The sequence below is a fragment of the Geotrypetes seraphini genome, chromosome 6, assembly GCF_902459505.1.
Source record: "Geotrypetes seraphini chromosome 6, aGeoSer1.1, whole genome shotgun sequence".
NCBI classification, from domain to species: Eukaryota; Metazoa; Chordata; class Amphibia; order Gymnophiona; family Dermophiidae; genus Geotrypetes; species Geotrypetes seraphini.
In genome coordinates, this window is record NC_047089.1 from 133,964,764 (window position 1) to 133,983,686 (window position 18,923).

Below are 18,923 nucleotides of genomic sequence, written 5' to 3' on the forward strand. Positions count from 1 at the left end.
AGTTTATGATGTAATGCCTCTTAGCTGAACGGCAGATAGAAAGTGATTGTTGTAAAACTTTATAAATTGAACTATTCCGTGCACTAGCCATATTGTACAGAGTTGCAGAATTATGAAACCATTCCTCATTTCCTTCTGCATGCCTAGCTTTTAATTAGTGGGTAGTGTATAAACTATTTATAAATGTAGCTTCCAGACCTCAGCACAAGTCTGCTAACACAGAAAGTAGTTTTATAATTCCATTTCCAAATTAAAACAAAAAAGTTTCACAACTTATGTCAAAAAGACATAGGGCTCGTACTTAGCATGTGCTACAACGTCGCACACGCTAGGCACTAACACCTCCATAGAGCTTGCGTTAGTATTTTTCATTTAGCGTGTAGTTTGCGCATGCTAAAAACCCTAGCGCACCATAGTAAAAGATGCCCGTAAGCGTAGAAATAAAAAGGAGAAGGAAACCCATGTATTAACTTGCTGCAATCCACATTCCACTACAAGCACTTTTGTAATATGCAACTTATACCTTTATGTCTATCTATGAGATGCAATAAAAAGATGTCTGCCATAAAGTTATTCTAATTGGTATTCTAATCATAAATGCTGGCATCATATTTAGAACACTTTTATCAGTCAGCTTCACAATCCAGACTGTCACCACGTAAATTCATGGAACATTTTAAAATATTGATGCTAAATTGCATTATTCCACTGAACTAAAAGACTCTCTCTTCATATTTCCAGAGATTAGAAATGGAAAAAAGATTGCATTTCCCAGAACTAAATCAAATTTAGTAATTGCAGAAACGCAAAGCACATCTCCTTGTTGAGCAATCCAGCTCTTATCGGAGGTCAACTGTAAGAGGGGACAGAAGGATAAAGAACTCATCTCAATAAAGGAAGACATGGTCTAGCCTCAGGATGCACGAGATCGCTCGATTACCACATCCTCTCAATTGCAAACACACGGTCGCTGTGCTTCCTAGTGTTATTATGAGTGAAAAGCAGAAGTCTCCTAAGTTACTCTGAACAGAGAGCTGTCCAAGGTACTGCAGTTGTTTTTTTGAGACCCTGCATACTGCAGTTAACAATGACAAAGTGTACCATGGTTTTTTAACCAAGATTCATCCTAATCAGAAAATCATATTAAGATAAATGTTAAGAAATGTGCTTTTCTCACCAATCACACCAGAATTCAATAACATCTTTGGCGTTCCAGTTTATAGTATAATTGCTAAATAACCACTGAATAAAACAAGAGGAAGACAACCATAAAATTCACAACTATGGTAATTTCTTCACGTTTGACAGTGGCATGACTAACTTAGAATTCCTATGTGTCCATCATGAACAAATACTCTCACTATGCAGGGTCATTGTAAACAAAACCTGATTTGCTCAAGATTAAAAAGATAATATTAAGTGTGATACTGTATATACACCTAACCAAACTTAAGACGGCACTAGAACGAGCACATTAAACTATAGGAAAGAGAGATTTGGAGTCTGTCTTACTGACCATGCACTAATGGAAAGTTATGAAAGAGCAGAATGTTAGAACTGCCCTCCCATATGAGAGAGGAATGACTTTCTGTGTCTCACTGCGAGCAGCACGCAGATCTTGCATGGGAGGGATGAACTGACCTGTGGTTCCTCTGGCTGTCCTTCTTTTCCATAATGGCCGGGACGCAGTTGGTGAGCTCGGTCCAGTCTGCGTGCAAACCACAGCTCCAGCCTGTGGAAAAGCGGGAGAAAAGCCAGGTCTCCTTTTTACCGGGCCGGTGACATGTGCACTTCTTTTGGCCCGGTTTGCAATCGCAAGGCTGCTCCAGCCGGATATTCCTCACCAGGTGCCTTCCGAAAGTGGTGCCTCCAGTCTTTTGGATATGCAGGAAAACGATGACATCGTCACCTTTAATGTTGAAATCCACGAACCTGGTCAGATCAGTAATGGAGAAGTTAAATCTAGGGAGGAATTTGGGTGGACTGCCATCCTCGGGCTCGTCTACCTCATCTTCCTCAGCCTCCTCTCGCAGAGCTTGCGGGACAGGCAAAACCACTGAGGGGGTCACTCCATGCAGTCTCTCCCCACCAGCACCTCGGAAATGGCACGAAGTGGTCCCAGTCGGACAAATGTACTGATACACTATCATCACAAACAGGACGGCCAAAACAGGGACCAGGATCAACTTGTTGGCTCTCTCATCCATGTTCCTGGAAAAGCTTTTTCACGCAATGCCCTGAAGAACAAGGGAACGGTTGTTGTGCTTTGAGCTGGCGTGAAGTAGCCCAAAAGCGGTCACCTCCATCCCCTTCGTACAAGGCATGAGCTTTACTTAGAAGATGCTGGCCACTAGGCTCCTGGAAACATGATTGCAATAATAATCCCCTGGTATGAGTTCTCTTCTTGTAGGCTTGAGATCGCTCTCCCAGGCATGACAGGTTGCACTTTCAAGGTGAGCAGCGTGGCACTTGCATGACTACTAGACAAAAAAAAAAAAATCACTACCCTGTGAACTGCCACTGCATATAAAAAGTTAATCAAACGAGCCTCAGACACACTGACTGAATATTACAATGTCAAGTCAGATACTTTTAGCCAATAAGGCAACATGTCTTTAATCATTGGCTCCTCTTACATATCAGGATGAAAGTTCAGTTAAAAAAAACAAAAACCCCAGACAAAGTCCGAGAAAAACCTGAACCCCGACCTGGTTGTACAGCAATAAATATAATTAACAGTGTCCAGTCACACAGCAGTGTGCCACAAAGTTAAACAAAAAAATGCACATAACACACAAATCAAAAAAAAAGCCAAGTACTTAGCTGGGGGGAAAATTTAGCAGCAGTGATGGTTCCTCCAGGCCAGTCCAGAAACTGTCTCGGCTCCAATAGCCCACACTCCGGCCTCACAGCAGCTGGCTTCACACAGCAAGCAAGAAAAAGCTAGCCCTGCTTCAACACAGTCCTGCACAGAGTTCCCAAAGAAGCCATATGTTGCAATACCTCGATCCTAGAGGGAAGCAATTCTTCGGCCACTCCCCGCGGAGGCACAAGCCCACAATTGACAAACTGAATGGACCGGGACGTAAAAAATGTAATCAACTGTTCGGTATGTGAGGTGAATGAAGAATGTGAGATCTTCCGATGGGAAAAAGCCGAGGTAGAGATGCAGCTGAGACAAACCACTTCACGTGAATCTGTGGGGGTGGTCTATGTGATAAGATGCCCTTGCAAGGAACTATACGCGGGACAGACTTCAAGAGCATTTAAAACTCGCATTACTGAACATCGATCTTGTACCAACACACACAAAAAAACCGGAGGCACCTATGGTGCAACACTGTCTAATAGCAGGACATTGTTTTGAGACTTTGAAATGTATGATCTTGGAACAAGAACATTTGGGTAAGCGAGGGGGGGTGGGGGATTTGAAAAGAAAACAGTTTTGGGATTTTTAAACTGCAGTCTATTGAACCTGAAGGACTGAAGGTAGCTATTGAATGGCAAGCGTTTTTCTAATCGGTGGTTGCTATGGACGTCCGCAATTAGCCAGCAGGTGGGGAGTGTGTGCCTTTGTTGACATTGGGGGCAGGGCTAAGAAAGAGTTTCAATGTGTCTGCTGTCCCTGAGCCTACGCCATGGTGCTGTGTGCCTGGGAAGCCCTTTATCCGGAAGAAACAGTTTGAAAGTGAAACAAGATTCTTTGTAGAAGGAAGGTTTGTGGTTTTGTTTTTTTGTTTTTTCCACTGGTCGTGAGTGCGTTCTGGGAGGAATGGGAATTGTGGGCTTGTGCCTCCGTGGGGAGTGGCCGAAGAATTGCTTCCCTCTAGGATCGAGGTATTGCAACATATGGCTTCTTTGGGAACTCTGTGCAGGACTGTGTTGAAGCAGGGCTAGCTTTTTCTTGCTTGCTGTGTGAAGCCAGCTGCTGTGAGGCCGGAGTGTGGGCTATTGGAGCCGAGACAGTTTCTGGCCTGGCCTGGAGGAACCATCACTGCTGCTAAATTTTCCCCCCAGCTAAGTACTTGGCTTTTTTTTTTATTTGTGTGTTATGTGCATTTTTTTGTTTAACTTTGTGGCACACTGCTGTGTGACTGGACACTGTTAATTATATTTATTGCTCTACAACCAGGTCGGGGTTCAGGTTTTTCTCGGACTTTGTCTGGGGTTTTTTTTTTTTTACTGAACTTTCATCCTGATATATAAGAGGAGCCAATGATTAAAGACATGTTGCCTTATTGGCTAAAAGTATCTGACTTGAAATTGTAATATTCAGTCAGTGTGTCTGAAGTTCGTTTGATTAACTTTTTATATGCAGTGGCAGTTCACAGGGTAGTGATTTTTTTTTTTCTATTAGTTATATACTTAAAAAGTAAAATTTTGACAAAAAATACCTTTATTATTTGTGTAAGAACTTGCATGACTACAGCACTCCTGCAGAGAGCAATCAGTGAGCAGAAATGCACAGTTCCCAGGGCAATCGCACACATGCCATCAGACGCAAGGTGAATGGAGTAGCAACAGACATCTATGAATTAATCTTCATCATGCCGACAGTGGCATGTATGTCACCCAGAGTTTGCCAGCAGACAATGACTTGCTACTGATCAATTTTGGAAACCAGAAGAATTACCAGTCCTCAACATAAACTCAAAACATGTCCAAAGACAAACCATTTGGGGAAAGTACACCCTTTTAAAGTGAAGAACTGCAAGAAAAATCACCTAGAGTAAGTTCACTGGGTACTAGCGGGTTCAGGAAAAGTGTGTGATGGGTCATGCTCATGGCCCCCTGTGTCTAGGTCCAGAAGAGCTGTGCCGCCTTTCTTTCCAGTCACCCTGGAAACTTCTTCCACAGCTGCTCTCTCAGAAATGCGACCTCTTCTAGCCCTTGCCTTAGCCCTCCTTTCCCATGCAAAGGGATGCTCTGCACATGAAGATCGGCTGCAATTAGGAAGTTTCAGGAGAAACTGGAGCCTTTTCCCGGGGCTGCCTACTTCCTCTTCACTGTGTACAAGCTCCCGCCCTTTACACATGCTAGGTGGAACACTTGAAAACTAACAGTCGTGTGCTGCTTACCGATGGGAACATACATTTTGAAGACAGTGTTAGCAATTCTCCTCCAACCAATTGGGAGAGGGTGGCTCAACTGGCGACCAATCAGATATTCTCACAGAAGAAAGGAAGGAGCTAACTGTGACCAATCAAATTCAGAGCAGGGCGCCTCCCCACAGCTGCAAGTGCCACGCAGGAACCAATAGGTAAAAGGAATGCCCATCCGCTATCCAATCAGATGGGGAGGAGTAAGTAACATGCTGTAGGCTGTAGAAATAGTTTCAGCTGAGGTTCAAGTATTGACCAGTAAAAAAAGAATAGGACTTCCCTTGTCTGTTCCAGCCTCCTCATGAGATAATTGAAACTCTAGGGTAGGGGTAGGGAACTCCGGTCCTCGAGAGCCGTATTCAAGTCGGGTTTTCAGGATTTCTCCAATGAATATGCATTGAAAGCACTGCATGCAAATAGATCTCATGCATATTCATTGGGGAAATCCTCTAGGGATTCTCTTGAATGTTGAGTTGAAGCAGTCAAAACATTCTATGCATGCTTTATAGTGATAGGTAATTAAAACACTACTGAGACTTGAAATGTAAGCTATTCTCTAATAACCAGGCTATGCTTTGCTTTTATCCTTATGTCTAGGTCTATGGGCATGGAAAATAGTAAAAGAGAATGTATATTTCCCCTCTTTCCCCCCCCCCCCCTGCAAGAGGTGAAACAGGCTCGATTATATGATGTTAGCAAGCTTTTTTGTGGTGTTCAGATAAGAGCATAAAAATTACACGAGCTAAAAATACGTTGAGCTCAGCAGCAATGGTTCTTCAGTCTGTACCCAGGCACAGCAGACAGCTGATTCACCCTCTTCATTTTTTTTTTTTTTTCATTCTCCCTTAGGCAAGAGCGCAGCCAGATTTCCCAGAATAGCAACTATTGTGAAAGGTTCTATTTGACATGTTAAAAGCATGCAGAAGACAGTCACTATAGATGTTCTATTAACACCTTCCAAGTTAGATTCCAAACCAACACAAAGCCTATTTACCCACATACTCACATGAGTTTTATTCATCTATCAAAAGTTTGGACTGCACTTCAAATATACTTTATTTTGCCAACAGGCAAGAGTTAATCTAAAGAGTTTCTTATTCATTCCATATATCTCCCATTATATTTTACATAAGACAATTTGTCAAAATTGTTTTCTGTTCCTGTTATTAGTGTGGGAATAGTGGATATGGGACTAGAATTTTTTAACCAAAAGGTCTGGTCTTACAGATAACTGCCCTTATTTGCTATTCTATAAGCTGTGTGCCCAAATTCCCAAACATGCAACTTCAAGAGGGGCATGAACCTGGGAGGGGCATAGGCAGGTCATGAGCATGTCTGGCAATTAGGGGTGCAAGTTATAGAATACTATCATACACGTCCAGGGTGGGGAGGGGGGGATACTTTATGATTTCTAATGCTTAAGAACAATTGTTGGGTATAAGGGAGGGGGGATATTTGATGTGAGTTAGAATTTGATGGTATATTAAGTGATGTTAAAGTATAAAATGATTGTATCTTATGTTACACTTATTGGAAGTTTTAAAAATGAATAAAGATTAAAAAAGAAAAGAATACTATCATTTATGCATTTTGCCTAGTTAGACACAAGCATTTACACCAGCCATTGCTCATGCCTAATCTTCAGCACATCAATGCAGACTTGTGCTAGTTTTCTATAGGGGCAGTTGCACACACAAGTGACGTTATAGAATTTGCTTTTAGCATGCATTGTCCCAGTACCTACAGTCTGAACTATGAAGGGATCTTTAGCCTCTCAGGATCTGCAGAATCTACTAGCCTGGTACAGTTCAGACCTCATAATAAAACTGATATAAATAGAAAGAAAATTTTCCTGCTATTTGTTGAGAAATGTAGGGGTGTTTCCTTATTTGCACCTGAAGGTTAGGCCTCTCCGACATCATCAAGCCTGAACCATTGTCTGCAAGAAATCTTTCCAGCATGAACCTTGCAAGAAGAGAAAGAAGAACACATCTTTGCTGTTTCTGCCTGATGCATTCTGGGTATGTACCAGAATGGTATTCTAGTCAAGGACATCCATCTATGTCTTCATGCTTAGACTGTGAATCTTAGGGGAGTTATACTCCTATGCTGTGCTTATCTCTCGAAAGGCGTCTGTGTCTCCCAGCCTGTATGCGACTTTACACAGAAAGGCTATTCATCTAAGTTCTGTTTCTGGATTGGTCCGAGGAAGTCATCTGACGTGATCCAAGTGAAAAGGTGTTAATTATAATTGGTCTGTGCCGGGATGGAAGTGAACTGACATCTCATCACAGGTGTTCTGCACGCATCTCTTTCATAATAATTAAGACCTGAACAGTTACCTCTTGTGACTCTCTGCCTGAGAGAGAGTGAATCGGCCTCTATTATCGTCCACCGGGACAGACTGAGGAAACAGACAAAGAAATGATGTAGGAAATTATTCGTGGATGTAAATCAGGCAATATGACGATCATGGGAGACTTTAACTTTCCGGGGATAAACTGGAATTTGGGAACGTCAAACTGCGGCAGGGAGATAAAATTCCTGGAAATGATAGGAGATTGCTTCATGGAACAAATGGTAGGAGAACCGACAAGAGGAAATGCAGTCCTGGACTTGGTCATAAATGGAATTTCTGGAAGAGCGACTGATGTATACATCATATACCTGGACTTTAGCAAAGCATTTGATAGCGTGCCTCATCGCAGGTTACTAAGCAAGATGAGTTCCATAGGATTGGGCGACACATTGACGAAGTGGGTTGGGAACTGGCTTGGAGGTAGGGTTCAAAGGGTAATGGTGAATGGCACCCCCTCTGAAATGACGGAGGTGATCAGTGGAGTGCCCCAGGGCTCTGTCTTGGGCTCGATACTGTTCAATATCTTTATAAGGGACTTGGCAGAAGGGCTCCGAGGTAAGATAACATTATTTGCCGATGACGCCAAACTAAGAAATGTAGTGAGCAAAAGCACAATAGATAAAAATTCAATGCCCGACAATATGATGCATGACCTACTCTTACTAGAGAGCTGGTCTAAGACATGGCAGCTCAGCTTCAATGCCAAAAAATGCAAAGTTATGCACCTGGGTACCCAGAATCCATGCAGGACTTATACCCTTAATGGCGAGATCCTAACAAGAACGGTTGCAGAACGAGACTTAGGGGTGATCGTCAGTGAGGACATGAAGGCTGCCAATCAAGTGGAGCAAGCTTCTTCCAAGGCAAGACAAATCATAGGTTGCATACGCAGGGGTTTCGTCAGCCGTAAGCCTGAAGTCATTATGCCTTTGTATAGATCCATGGTGAGACCGCACCTGGAATACTGTGTGCAATTCTGGAGGCCACATTACTGTAAGGATGTGCTGAGGCTGGAATCGGTCCAGAGAATGGCCACCCGGATGGTCTCGGGACTGAAGGATCTCCCGTACGAAGAACGGTTAGATAAATTACAGCTATACTCGCTCGAGGAGCGCAGAGATAGGGGAGACATGATCGAGACGTTCAAGTATCTCACGGGCCGCATCGAGGTAGAAGAAGATATCTTCTTTTTCAGGGGTCCCACGGCAACAAGAGGACACCCGTGGAAAATCAGAGGCGGGAAACTGCACGGTGACACCAGGAAATTCTTTTTCACCGAAAGGGTGGTGGATCGCTGGAATGGTCTTCCACTTCAGGTGATTGAGGCCAGCAGCGTGCCTGATTTTAAGACCAAATGGGATCGACACGTGGGTTCTATTCACAAAGTAAAGGCAGGGGAGGGTCATTAGGGTGGGCAGACTGGATGGGCCGTGGCCCTTATCTGCCATTGATTTCTATGTTTCTATGTAAAAGTTAAGGCCCCGATAGGGACAAGTGATCACAACATGATCTATTTTACCATTAGCATCGGAAAGAGGAAACCAATCAAGAATAAAGCCACGACCTTTAACTTCAAAAAAGGCAATTATGACGGCATGAGATCCATGGTTAGAAAACGGCTCAAGAAGAACAAAGCAGAAATCCAGACAGTTGATCAAGCATGGTCTCTGCTGAAAAACACCATCACAGAAGCACAGAATCTTCACATACCGAAGATATCTAAAGGAAGGCGAAAGAAGAACAAAGGAGAACCAGCGTGGTTATCAAAAGAGGTGAAAGATGCAGTGAGGGAGAAGAGGAACTCGTTTAAGAAATGGAAACGAGAAAAAACATCAGAGGCTTGGAACTGTCACAAAAGAGATCAGAAAAAGTGTCATAAAGTGGTAAGAGACGCCAAAAAAGTCTATGAAGAAAAGATAGCGCAGGAAACCAAAAACTTCAAGCCCTTTTTTAGATATATAAAAGGTAAGAAACCAGCAAGAGAGGCAATAGGCCCTCTCGACGATCAAGGAAAGAAAGGGGCAATTAAGGAGGATAAACAAGTTGCCGATAGGTTAAATTCATTCTTTGCCTCTGTCTTCACAAATGAGGACATTTCAACAGTGCCAGACACAGGAAAGATATTTACCGGAGGCATAGAAGTAAATGTGACGTTGGACATGATATACTTTCAGATTGACAAACTGAAAAGCGACAAATCCCCTGGACCGGATGGAATTCACCCGAGGGTATTAAAGGAACTTAAGGTCGAAATTGGTGAATTGCTACAATCTGTGGCTAATATGTCAATTAGAACTGGGCAAATACCAGAAGACTGGAGGATAGCAAATGTTATCCCAATTTTCAAAAAAGGATCAAGAGGTGATCCAGGGAACTATCGACCGGTGAGCCTCACTTCGGTTCCTGGGAAGATAATTGAAACACTGATTAAAGACAACATTGTACAACACTTGGAGGATTACAACCTAATAAGGGCTAGTCAACACGGATTCAGGAAAGGGAAGTCGTGTTTGACAAATTTATTACAATTCTTTGAGAAAGTGAACAAACAAGTGGATAGTGGAGATTCAGTGGACATAGTTTACTTGGACTTCCAGAAAGCATTTGACAAGGTTCCGCATGCAAGGCTTATGAAGAAACTACTAAGCCATGGAGTAGGAGGAGAAGTGCACAGATGGATCGGCAAGTGGTTGGAGAACAGAAAGCAGAGGGTTAACATAAATGGGAAATTCTCGGACTGGGAGAGGGTGACTAGCGGAGTGCCCCAGGGCTCGGTTCTTGGGCCTATCTTGTTCAATATTTTTATAAATGACCTGGAGGAGGAAACAACTTGCAATATAATAAAGTTTGCAGATGATACAAAACTATGTCGGGCTGTTGACTCTCAAAGGGACTGCGAGGAACTCCAGAAGGATCTGAACAAGCTAGAAGCATGGGCAACAAAGTGGCAGATGAATTTTAACATAAACAAATGCAAGGTGATGCATCTAGGAAAAAAAAACAAAGAACATGTATAAGATGTTGGGGGTGACATTAGCAAAATGTGAACAAGAAAGGGATTTGGGGGTACTGAGTGACAGAACCCTAAAGTCTTCGGCACAATGCGCGGCAGCGGCAAAGAAAGCAAACAGGATGTTGGGCATGATTAAGAAGGGGATCACGAGTAGATCGGAAGATGTAATAATGCCACTTTATAGAGCAATAGTCAGACCGCAATTGGAATACTGTGTCCAACACTGGTCTCCATACCTCAAGAAAGATATAATTCTGCTGGAAAGGGTACAGAGGAGAGCCACGAAACTTGTCAAGGGATTGGAGAATTTGAGCTACAAAGAGCGCCTTGGGAAATTGGGACTGTTTACCCTCGAGCAGAGAAGACTGAGAGGGGATTTAATAGAGACTTTTAAATTAATAAAGGGATTTGATAAAATAGACCAAGAAGAAGCATTACTAACTTTTTCGGAGATGACACGGACAAGAGGTCATAGACTGAAACTGAGTGGCAGCAGGTTCAGGATGGATATCAGGAAGTACTTTTTCACACAGCGCGTGGTGGGAATTTGGAATGCTCTCCCGGAGGATGTTGTGACAGAGATTACTGTTCTGGGATTCAAGTGCAAGTTGGATGCACACCTTCTTGCAAATTGTATTGCGGGCTATGGTATATCTGGGTCTCCAATCAGGAGTACTTAAATGGGCCGCCGCGTGTGCGGATCACCGGACTGGATGGACCTCGGTCTGATCCGGTGAGGACTTTTCTTATGTTCTTATGACCTTAAACAGATCTGAATTCTATCACTTCAAGGAAACTTTTGCTGCCAATAAATTACAGCTTTACCAGTGGCTGACGAACACTTGTTCCTGTAACCAAAGGATTTCTACATCTGCTAAGCTGAAGAGACGTCTTCCATTTCACCTGATTTTGTGCCAAGGCCTAATTAGATGGTGAGATAAGGAACTTATTATCTTTAAGCTGGAGTTAGATAAGTGCATCCGATTGTGATATAGAATAAGGCTTGTAAAGCTACTCTCGGTGATAATCTGTAATAGATTGCTGCTAATCAGGGATTATTATTATTATAAGGAATTGTTTAGTGTGTGTAAGAAGTAATTTTACTTAGTTATCTAGCAAGTGTGTTGTGATAATTATGTACTGAGTTTCATATATGTAATTTGTGAACAATATTTAGATATTGCTGCTGGCTTGTGAATTATATTTTTCTATTTTCATAATAAAAGTATTTCTCATTAGCCTGGGTCTTGTGTCGTATAAATAGACAAATAAATTTGGACCTGGCAGAGATTTTGGTATTCCCTAGAAAAACTAACAGGCACGTAACTTGTTTATGTAACTGATTAGTGTACCATAAATCTTGCTACAGAAATTTAGATCATAGTGTAGAGGTGCAAGAGTTAAGGGGAGAATCGCTACTGAAAGGGGTTGGAGAGAGCATCTTAATGGGAGGGATTGCATAAGTTAATGTGCCCCAGATGCCACATACTCACTGGAGCAGCCCAATGAGTTATCCTATTACATTAAAAACCTGGTTTCCTGGATAAGGTTTTTAGAAGTGAGATTTAGACTGACTTTTGGGCCAACAGGTAATTTATACTATGTAACAAAATGTCTTTTTTTTTTGCTGGATAATAATTCTTCTTTCTCCCCTCCCCCTCCCCCCCTTTTACTAAGCTGCAGTAGAAGTTTCTACAATGGCCCAGAGTGCTAAATGCTCCCATGCTCATAGAATTCATGGGCTTTAGGCAACTGGAGTCATAGGCCTCCTTCCCAATGCATTCTGAGATGCACTGGGAGTGGCTTAAGACTCTGGCCAGATACAAAAGCCACTTCCATGGGAGGGGTCTTAGGTATCTGGGCTAATCAGGGCCTTAGGCCCCTGCCTGGTACATCCCAGGATGCATTGGGAAGGGTAAGACCTGCCATTCTGAAGAAGTGGGCCTGCTGGCCAGAGGGCACTTAAACAAAGCTCATGAAAAAATATATATTGTATACTTCACCTTCTATTTTTTAGCCTAAAGGCGACTCTTCTTTACTACTATTGTATTTCCCCATATATAGGCCGCGGTTTATACATGGGTTTTACAGACCTGAAAATTGGGGGCGGCTTGCTTACATGGGGCAGCTTACCTAAAGACGTTAAAACTCATTTGTGAAAACTATAATTCAGTACACAAAAGATGACATACCCAAATGATTCATTGAATTTAAATGTACTGTTTAATTCAAAAAATCATACATAGTTATTTTAACTGTATCTATAACATCGATGTTAAGTCAATTAAGAATGACACCATCATTGGTTCAGTGATGATGTTCTGTCACTTGGCACTGCTGCATCCAGCCTCTTCTTCACATTCGTCTCTTTCAGGTTGGTTGCGGCAATGTAAAAATTGAACTTTTTCAGGCCTTTGCTACATTACATCCTAGTTTATTGTTGGCTGGGAAAAGATGAGGTTTTTTAAATTAACGTTATTTCCTTCTAACTTTCAAAACCCGTCTAAGTAACCATCCCAAATTCGTAGACAGACTTCTCATTCTACATAATCCCTGCAAAGCTCTTCAATCCATGACCCAGAACCTTCTTACTATTCCTTCTGTAAAACATATTAACACACTGAGATCAAATAATTTTGCAGTCATTGCACCCTCCCTAGAGAGTTGCGCAGGGATAGAAATTCCGCCCATCCCTGCCATAATCCCACCCGTCCCCGCCCATCCCCCCCTAAAAATTACCTGTACCCATAAAAAGCAGCAATTATTTCAGAAAGTTTTGATTTTTTTTTTTTTTAAGCCTTAGCTTATTTAAACCAACAATAAAATACAATTATTTTTTAACACCCCCGTCCTTTTTTTAATACCCCCTCCTCTCTATAAAAAAATATTTTTAGTAATAATCCATGAGTCACAAAGCAAGGGTGCACCTAGGAAAAGGGAGCATCATAAACACTGCAGTGAGCATTAGAACATTAATATACCCATTGTTAAACTGAAGCCAGATTAATACAGATCTATCCTGCACAGTCAACGCTAAAAGAAAACAATCCATAAGAACATAAGAACTGCCATCTCCGGATCAGACCTTCGGTCCATCAAGTCCGGCGATCCGCACACGCGGAGGCCCTGCCATATCCTTATATGCCTCTCTTAAGGAGATATGCATCTAGTTTGCTCTTGAAGCCTAGGACGGTCGATTCCGCAATAATCTCCTCTGGGAGGGCATTCCAGGTGTCAACCACTCTCTGAATGAAACAGAACTTCCTGACATTAGTCCTGAACCTGTCCCCCCTTAGCTTCATTACATGTCCTCTAGTCCGTGTCAAATTGGACAATGTAAATACTCTTCTCTGCTCTATTTTGTCGATTCCTTTCAGTATTTTGAAGGTCTCGATCATATCCCCACACAGTCTCCTTTTCTCAAGGGAGAACAATCCTAGTGTTATAAGTCTGTCCTCGTATTCCAGTTTCTCCATACCCTTCACCAGTTTTGTTGCTCGTCTCTGCACCCTCTCCAGCAGTTTTATATCCTTCTTTGGGTAGGGAGACCAATGTTGGACGCAGTATTCCAAGTGTGGTCTGACCATTGCCCTATAAAGCGGCATTATAACTTTCTCCGATCTACTCGAGATTCCTTTCTTTATCATGCCCAACATTCTATTTGCCTTCTTTGCCTCTGCCGCGCATTGTGCCGACGGCTTCAGGCTCCTATCTATCAGTACACCCAGATCCTTTTCTTGTTCACTCTTCCCCAGAGTTGCACCTGACATTGTATACTCGTATTCCTTATTCTTATTGCCTAAATGCATTACCTTGCATTTCTCCATATTGAACTTCATCTGCCATTTCTCCGCCCATGTTTCTAACCGACACAAGTCGCTCTGGAGTTTCTCTCTATCCTCCTGCGATCTGATTGCCCGGCATAGTTTTGTATCGTCTGCAAACTTGATGATCTCACTGGATGTTCCTTCCTCCAGGTCATTGATATAAATATTAAAAAGGATCGGCCCAAGTACCGAGCCCTGGGGTACACCACTAGTCACTTTCTCCCAGTCGGAGAACTTCCCATTTATGCCCACTCTCTGCTTTCGGTTTTCCAGCCATTTGCCTATCCATCTTTGTATATCCCCCTCTATGCCATGGCTTTGTAGTTTCCTGAGAAGTCTTTCGTGTGGAACTTTGTCGAACGCTTTCTGGAAGTCCAAGTATATTATGTCCACCGGCTTCCCACTATCAATTTGCTCGTTCACGGTCTCAAAAAATTGGAGTAAATTCGTCAAACATGATTTCCCTTTCCTGAATCCATGTTGACTGGGTTTCATCAAGTCGTGTGCGTCCAAGTGCCGGACTATGCTATCCTTGATCAGTGCTTCAACCATCTTGCCGGGGACAGACGTAAGACTCACAGGTCTATAGTTGCCCGGTTCCCCTCTCGATCCTTTTTTGAAAATTGGGGTGACGTTCGCTATCCTCCAGTCGTCCGGTATCTGTCCAGTTCTGATTGTCAGGTTTGCAAGTTTTTGCAATAACTCTCCGATTTCAACTTTCAATTCCTTTAAGACTCTCGGGTGAATTCCATCCGGTCCAGGGAATTTGTCACTTTTAAGTTTGTCGATCTGATAGTATATCTGGTCTAAGTCCACTTCAACTGTGGTGAGGCTGTCTTCTATTTCTCCTGCAAACACTTTCTCCGCTTCAGGTATTGTTGAGGTGTCCTCCTTCGTAAAGACGGACGCAAAGAAGGAATATATACAGAACACAACTTTCCTACCCCTCACACTGGCCCACTTGCTTCCTTGTCACCAGCAACTCACTCTCCCTACCCCTGATCCTGCCACCATCATCCCTGTACCCCTTATGCCTGTTCCTGTCACCAGATTCTTTCCCTTCCCCTTCACCCCATCGAGCCTGCCACTTCACACTCCCTACCTCTCTCTCTGCCCAAGGTGTAAGGCTATCACCTTGGCTGGCATGTCTGCCACCTTATTCTCTAGCCACCTGCCATCCCATGCTCCATGTCACCATTGCCTCATTCTCCCTACCCCTCATGATGGTCGTCACCTGTCCCTTTTGCTAGTTCTCATACTGCCTGCTTACTTGTCTCTGCTATCTTGTGCCCCCTCTCCTCTCCCTGTCACCTCACTTCCTCCCTTCATACTAGCTCTCACTCTTTCTTCTCCTCACCCTGGGCTGCCTGTCACTTCCCTCTCCCTTCCGCTTAGCTGTCCCCCCCCCCAATCCCAAGTCCACCCCTGGCTAACCTGTGGGCCAAATTGACTCTCCTCTCTTTCCTCCCGCACCTGTCACATGCATTCCAAGTCCCAGCACCCACCAAGTCTTTCCCCCTCCCCCACCCCCACTAGCCTGACCTCAGCAGCACCAGCCAGCTCCTGCCAAGTGATTTGGCAGAGGGAGCAGGCCCTCTCCCAGCCAGCCACCCCAGTGCCCAGGAGCTGCAGCCACCTTCACCACGGCAGCAGGGAGCATAGAGGGGGAGGTGCAGGGTTCTAGCCTGCCCCCCCCCCCAAGGTCCTTCCCTTCTCCAGACCCAGTGCCGACACTTACCCCGTGCAACTTTGGCCAGCTCAGGTGGGAGCAGGACAGAACGCAGCTGGGAGCCAGAGATCCATCCCGCTCCTCACTCGGGTGGCTGCATAAAGGCAACAAAAAGTGATGCGCCACAGCTCCCCATAAGCAGCAACTCGGCCACTGGCTCTCCCTCCTCTGGAGCTCAGCACAGGCACACATTGGCTCAGTTGCAGCACAATGGGCTAATCCCAAATGACTTTAGAACTCTGAGGTTTTTTGTGATTGGCCCGTTGTGCTGCAGCTGAACCAATGTGTGCCTGTACTGAGCTTACTGCCTATGTGATGAGCTCCATGCCTACATAACGGAGACTGTTGCTGATTTGTTGGGAGCTCAGTGCAGCGCCAGACCGGAAATTAGGTAGGCCTCGAGTCAGGACAGGAACCCAAGTTCCATCCCCATGGGAGTCCTGTCGGCCTTTTAGGGATCCCTGTGGGAGTCCCATTAACCTAGGGGACTCGCGGGATTCCCGTGATCCCCATTCCCGTACAGACCTCTAACCCTCCCTCTGGAATTCCATACCCAATTATCTACACGAAGAAACTTCTCTAAGTTATTTCAAGACAAAATTTAAAACATTTTTATTCCTTGATTCTTTCGAATCATAACTGCCCTTGTAAGGGCTAAATTCATTTTTTTTTTCAGTTTTTACTCCACCTATTGTTCTTCCCTTAATTGTTCTCTTTTTCTCCATATATTATAGTTCTCACCTTTTTCTCTTCTGTTTCTGGTTTGCCTATGTATGTCTTTGATTATACTAACTATCCCCATCATTGCCAAGTAATGTTATATTTTAACCTTGTTTTACAGTTGCATAAATTTTTATTATGACTGTACACCGCTTAGAAATTTGATTAAAGAAATATATAAGAAATTTTAAATAAACTTGACGTCTATGTGACGCCTAAATAGTAATTCTGTAAAGGACATCTAACTATTTAGATGTCTAGACTCGCTGAGCAGCGCTGAGCACGATTCTCTATAGTGTGTCTATGAATTATAGAATCGCGCTCGTCTTAAACTACGCCTAAAGTTAGATATCCTTTACAGAATCTAGACCTTGGCTCTCCGGGCCACAGTAGACACCTCTACCACGGCTTAGTAAAAAAGGAGTTTATATTCTGTCTAAACCTAAGCGAATTACAAAAAACATACAAAATTATAATACGGACATTAAATCCAATAAAACATACTAAAATAACAGCTTCATTCAATATTCATCGTCTACTTCATTTCTTCAAATAGTGCTTCATATTCAATAAAAAACCTCTACAAAAAGAGAGATATTTCCAACAGTTTCTTAAAACATTATATGTTGTTCACCAATTTGTATGTGCATTTTAATTGAGTAACGAGCCTGTCAGTGCCATTAGGGCGCTAACAATCAATTATTGGTGCTAATTGGCAACAATTTGGATTTATGAGCACGTCTTACTGCTGTTCTACAAAGATGCATAGCTAAATCCTTTAGTGCAGGGGTAGGGAACTCCGGTCCTCGAGAGCCGTTTTCCAGTCGGGTTTTCAAGATTTCCCCAATGAATATGCATGAGCTCTATTTGCATGCACTGCTTTCAATGCATATTCATTGGGGAAAACCTGAACACCCGACTGGAATACGGTTCTCGAGGACCGGAGTTCCCTGCCCCTGCTTTAGTGTATAACTGAAAAGAGATGTGACTATGGGAAGGGAGGTGCAGGTCAGTGCATTCTGTTAAGATGCACATACTTTTAAAGATGCTGAGATTTCCCGTGGTAACTTGGGGACATGTGAGCGATGCATGCTCCCCAAGTGCTAAAAAATATAATTTATGTTTTAGCACCGAGGGTGGGTCTGGAGCATAAAGTGGGTGTGTTCTGTGCTAATTGGTAAAAACATGGGCATTGCCGTGCACTAACCAATTAATACATGTTCAGCACATGAGTCCCTACTGGAACCGACTGCTCAGCTATCTGACCTGAGGAAACAGGGGACGATACAGCAGATGACGTCGAAGCAAGAGCCACTGCAAACGATGAAGGTCTGATGAGGCTCAAGTTGGAAGCAGGAGGCGCAGAAGGAACCTCGATGGAAGTCGAGGCCAAAGACACCTTCGAAGTCGAGGGATCAGTAGGAGACTCCATCTCGAAAAGCTTGTCCACCAGAATGCAACGGTGCTTGAAAGCATGAGGCTGAAGTGTTTGGCAAGGCAGGCACAACATAGGATGATGTTTCGGCCCAAGGCACTTGAGGCAACGTCCATGAGGGTCCGTGATAGAGATCGTGCGCTGACACTTGCTACAGCTCTTAAAGCCTGTAGCAGGCCGGGACATAGGCAGAAAAATAGTCGCCGCAAAGTCGAAGCTTGCAGGCTGCGGCCGAGCGGCCCGTCCCAGAAAACGAACGGAAGAAGACAAAATTTATTTATTTATTTATTTATTTTGAACTAAAAGAAAAGAAACAAAATTAAAATATTGATTCGTGAAGAAAAAAACATCAACCGCGGTTAAGAGAAGGCAAAAAGTGAACGAAGTTGAACGCAGAGAATCAAAGACGGACTTCTCGGCTCTGCGGAAAACTAAGAACTGAGGAGACGCGTCCTGTGCTGGGCGGAAAGGCACTCGCGCAGCAGCGGTGCGGGCGACTCAAAACTTCGAGTTTCTTCAAGCAAGTCTCACATTAATGGGAAAATTAAGCATGTGGCCATCGATACTAAAAATAGGAAAAGCAATCATTTTACCCAAACAAAAAAAAATGGCCGCAGCATGCAGAAATGACCCAATTAGCTCTGAACAGTAGCATAGTGGTCAGAATAGTGGACTGTAAATCAAGGGACACAGGTTCAATTCACACTTCAACTCTCTTTCTCAGGAGTAATGAGGAAA

The 18,923-nt window shown here is 43.5% G+C and overlaps 1 protein-coding gene and 1 long non-coding RNA gene across 9 annotated transcripts in view; one reads left to right on the forward strand and one right to left on the reverse strand.

Moving 5' to 3' along the window:
* The window catches only part of LOC117362909 (heparan-sulfate 6-O-sulfotransferase 3-like), a 34,187-nt gene extending 31,077 nt beyond the window's left edge, over positions 1-3,110 (reverse strand). The window contains exon 1 of the mRNA XM_033949996.1: positions 1,642-3,110. Coding sequence (XP_033805887.1) covers positions 1,642-2,207 — 566 coding nt within the window. The 5' untranslated portion in view covers positions 2,208-3,110. The remainder of the gene's footprint in view (positions 1-1,641) is intronic.
* Positions 3,111-3,581: 471 nt separating this feature from the next.
* The window catches only part of LOC117361963, a 137,196-nt gene continuing 121,854 nt past the window's right edge, over positions 3,582-18,923 (forward strand). For 6 of the 8 annotated variants that reach the window (XR_004539770.1, XR_004539766.1, XR_004539767.1 and 3 more), the window contains exon 1: positions 3,582-4,729. This is a non-coding gene — a long non-coding RNA (uncharacterized LOC117361963). The remainder of the gene's footprint in view (positions 4,730-18,923) is intronic. The other 2 variants (XR_004539768.1, XR_004539771.1) reach the window with 2 other exon arrangements.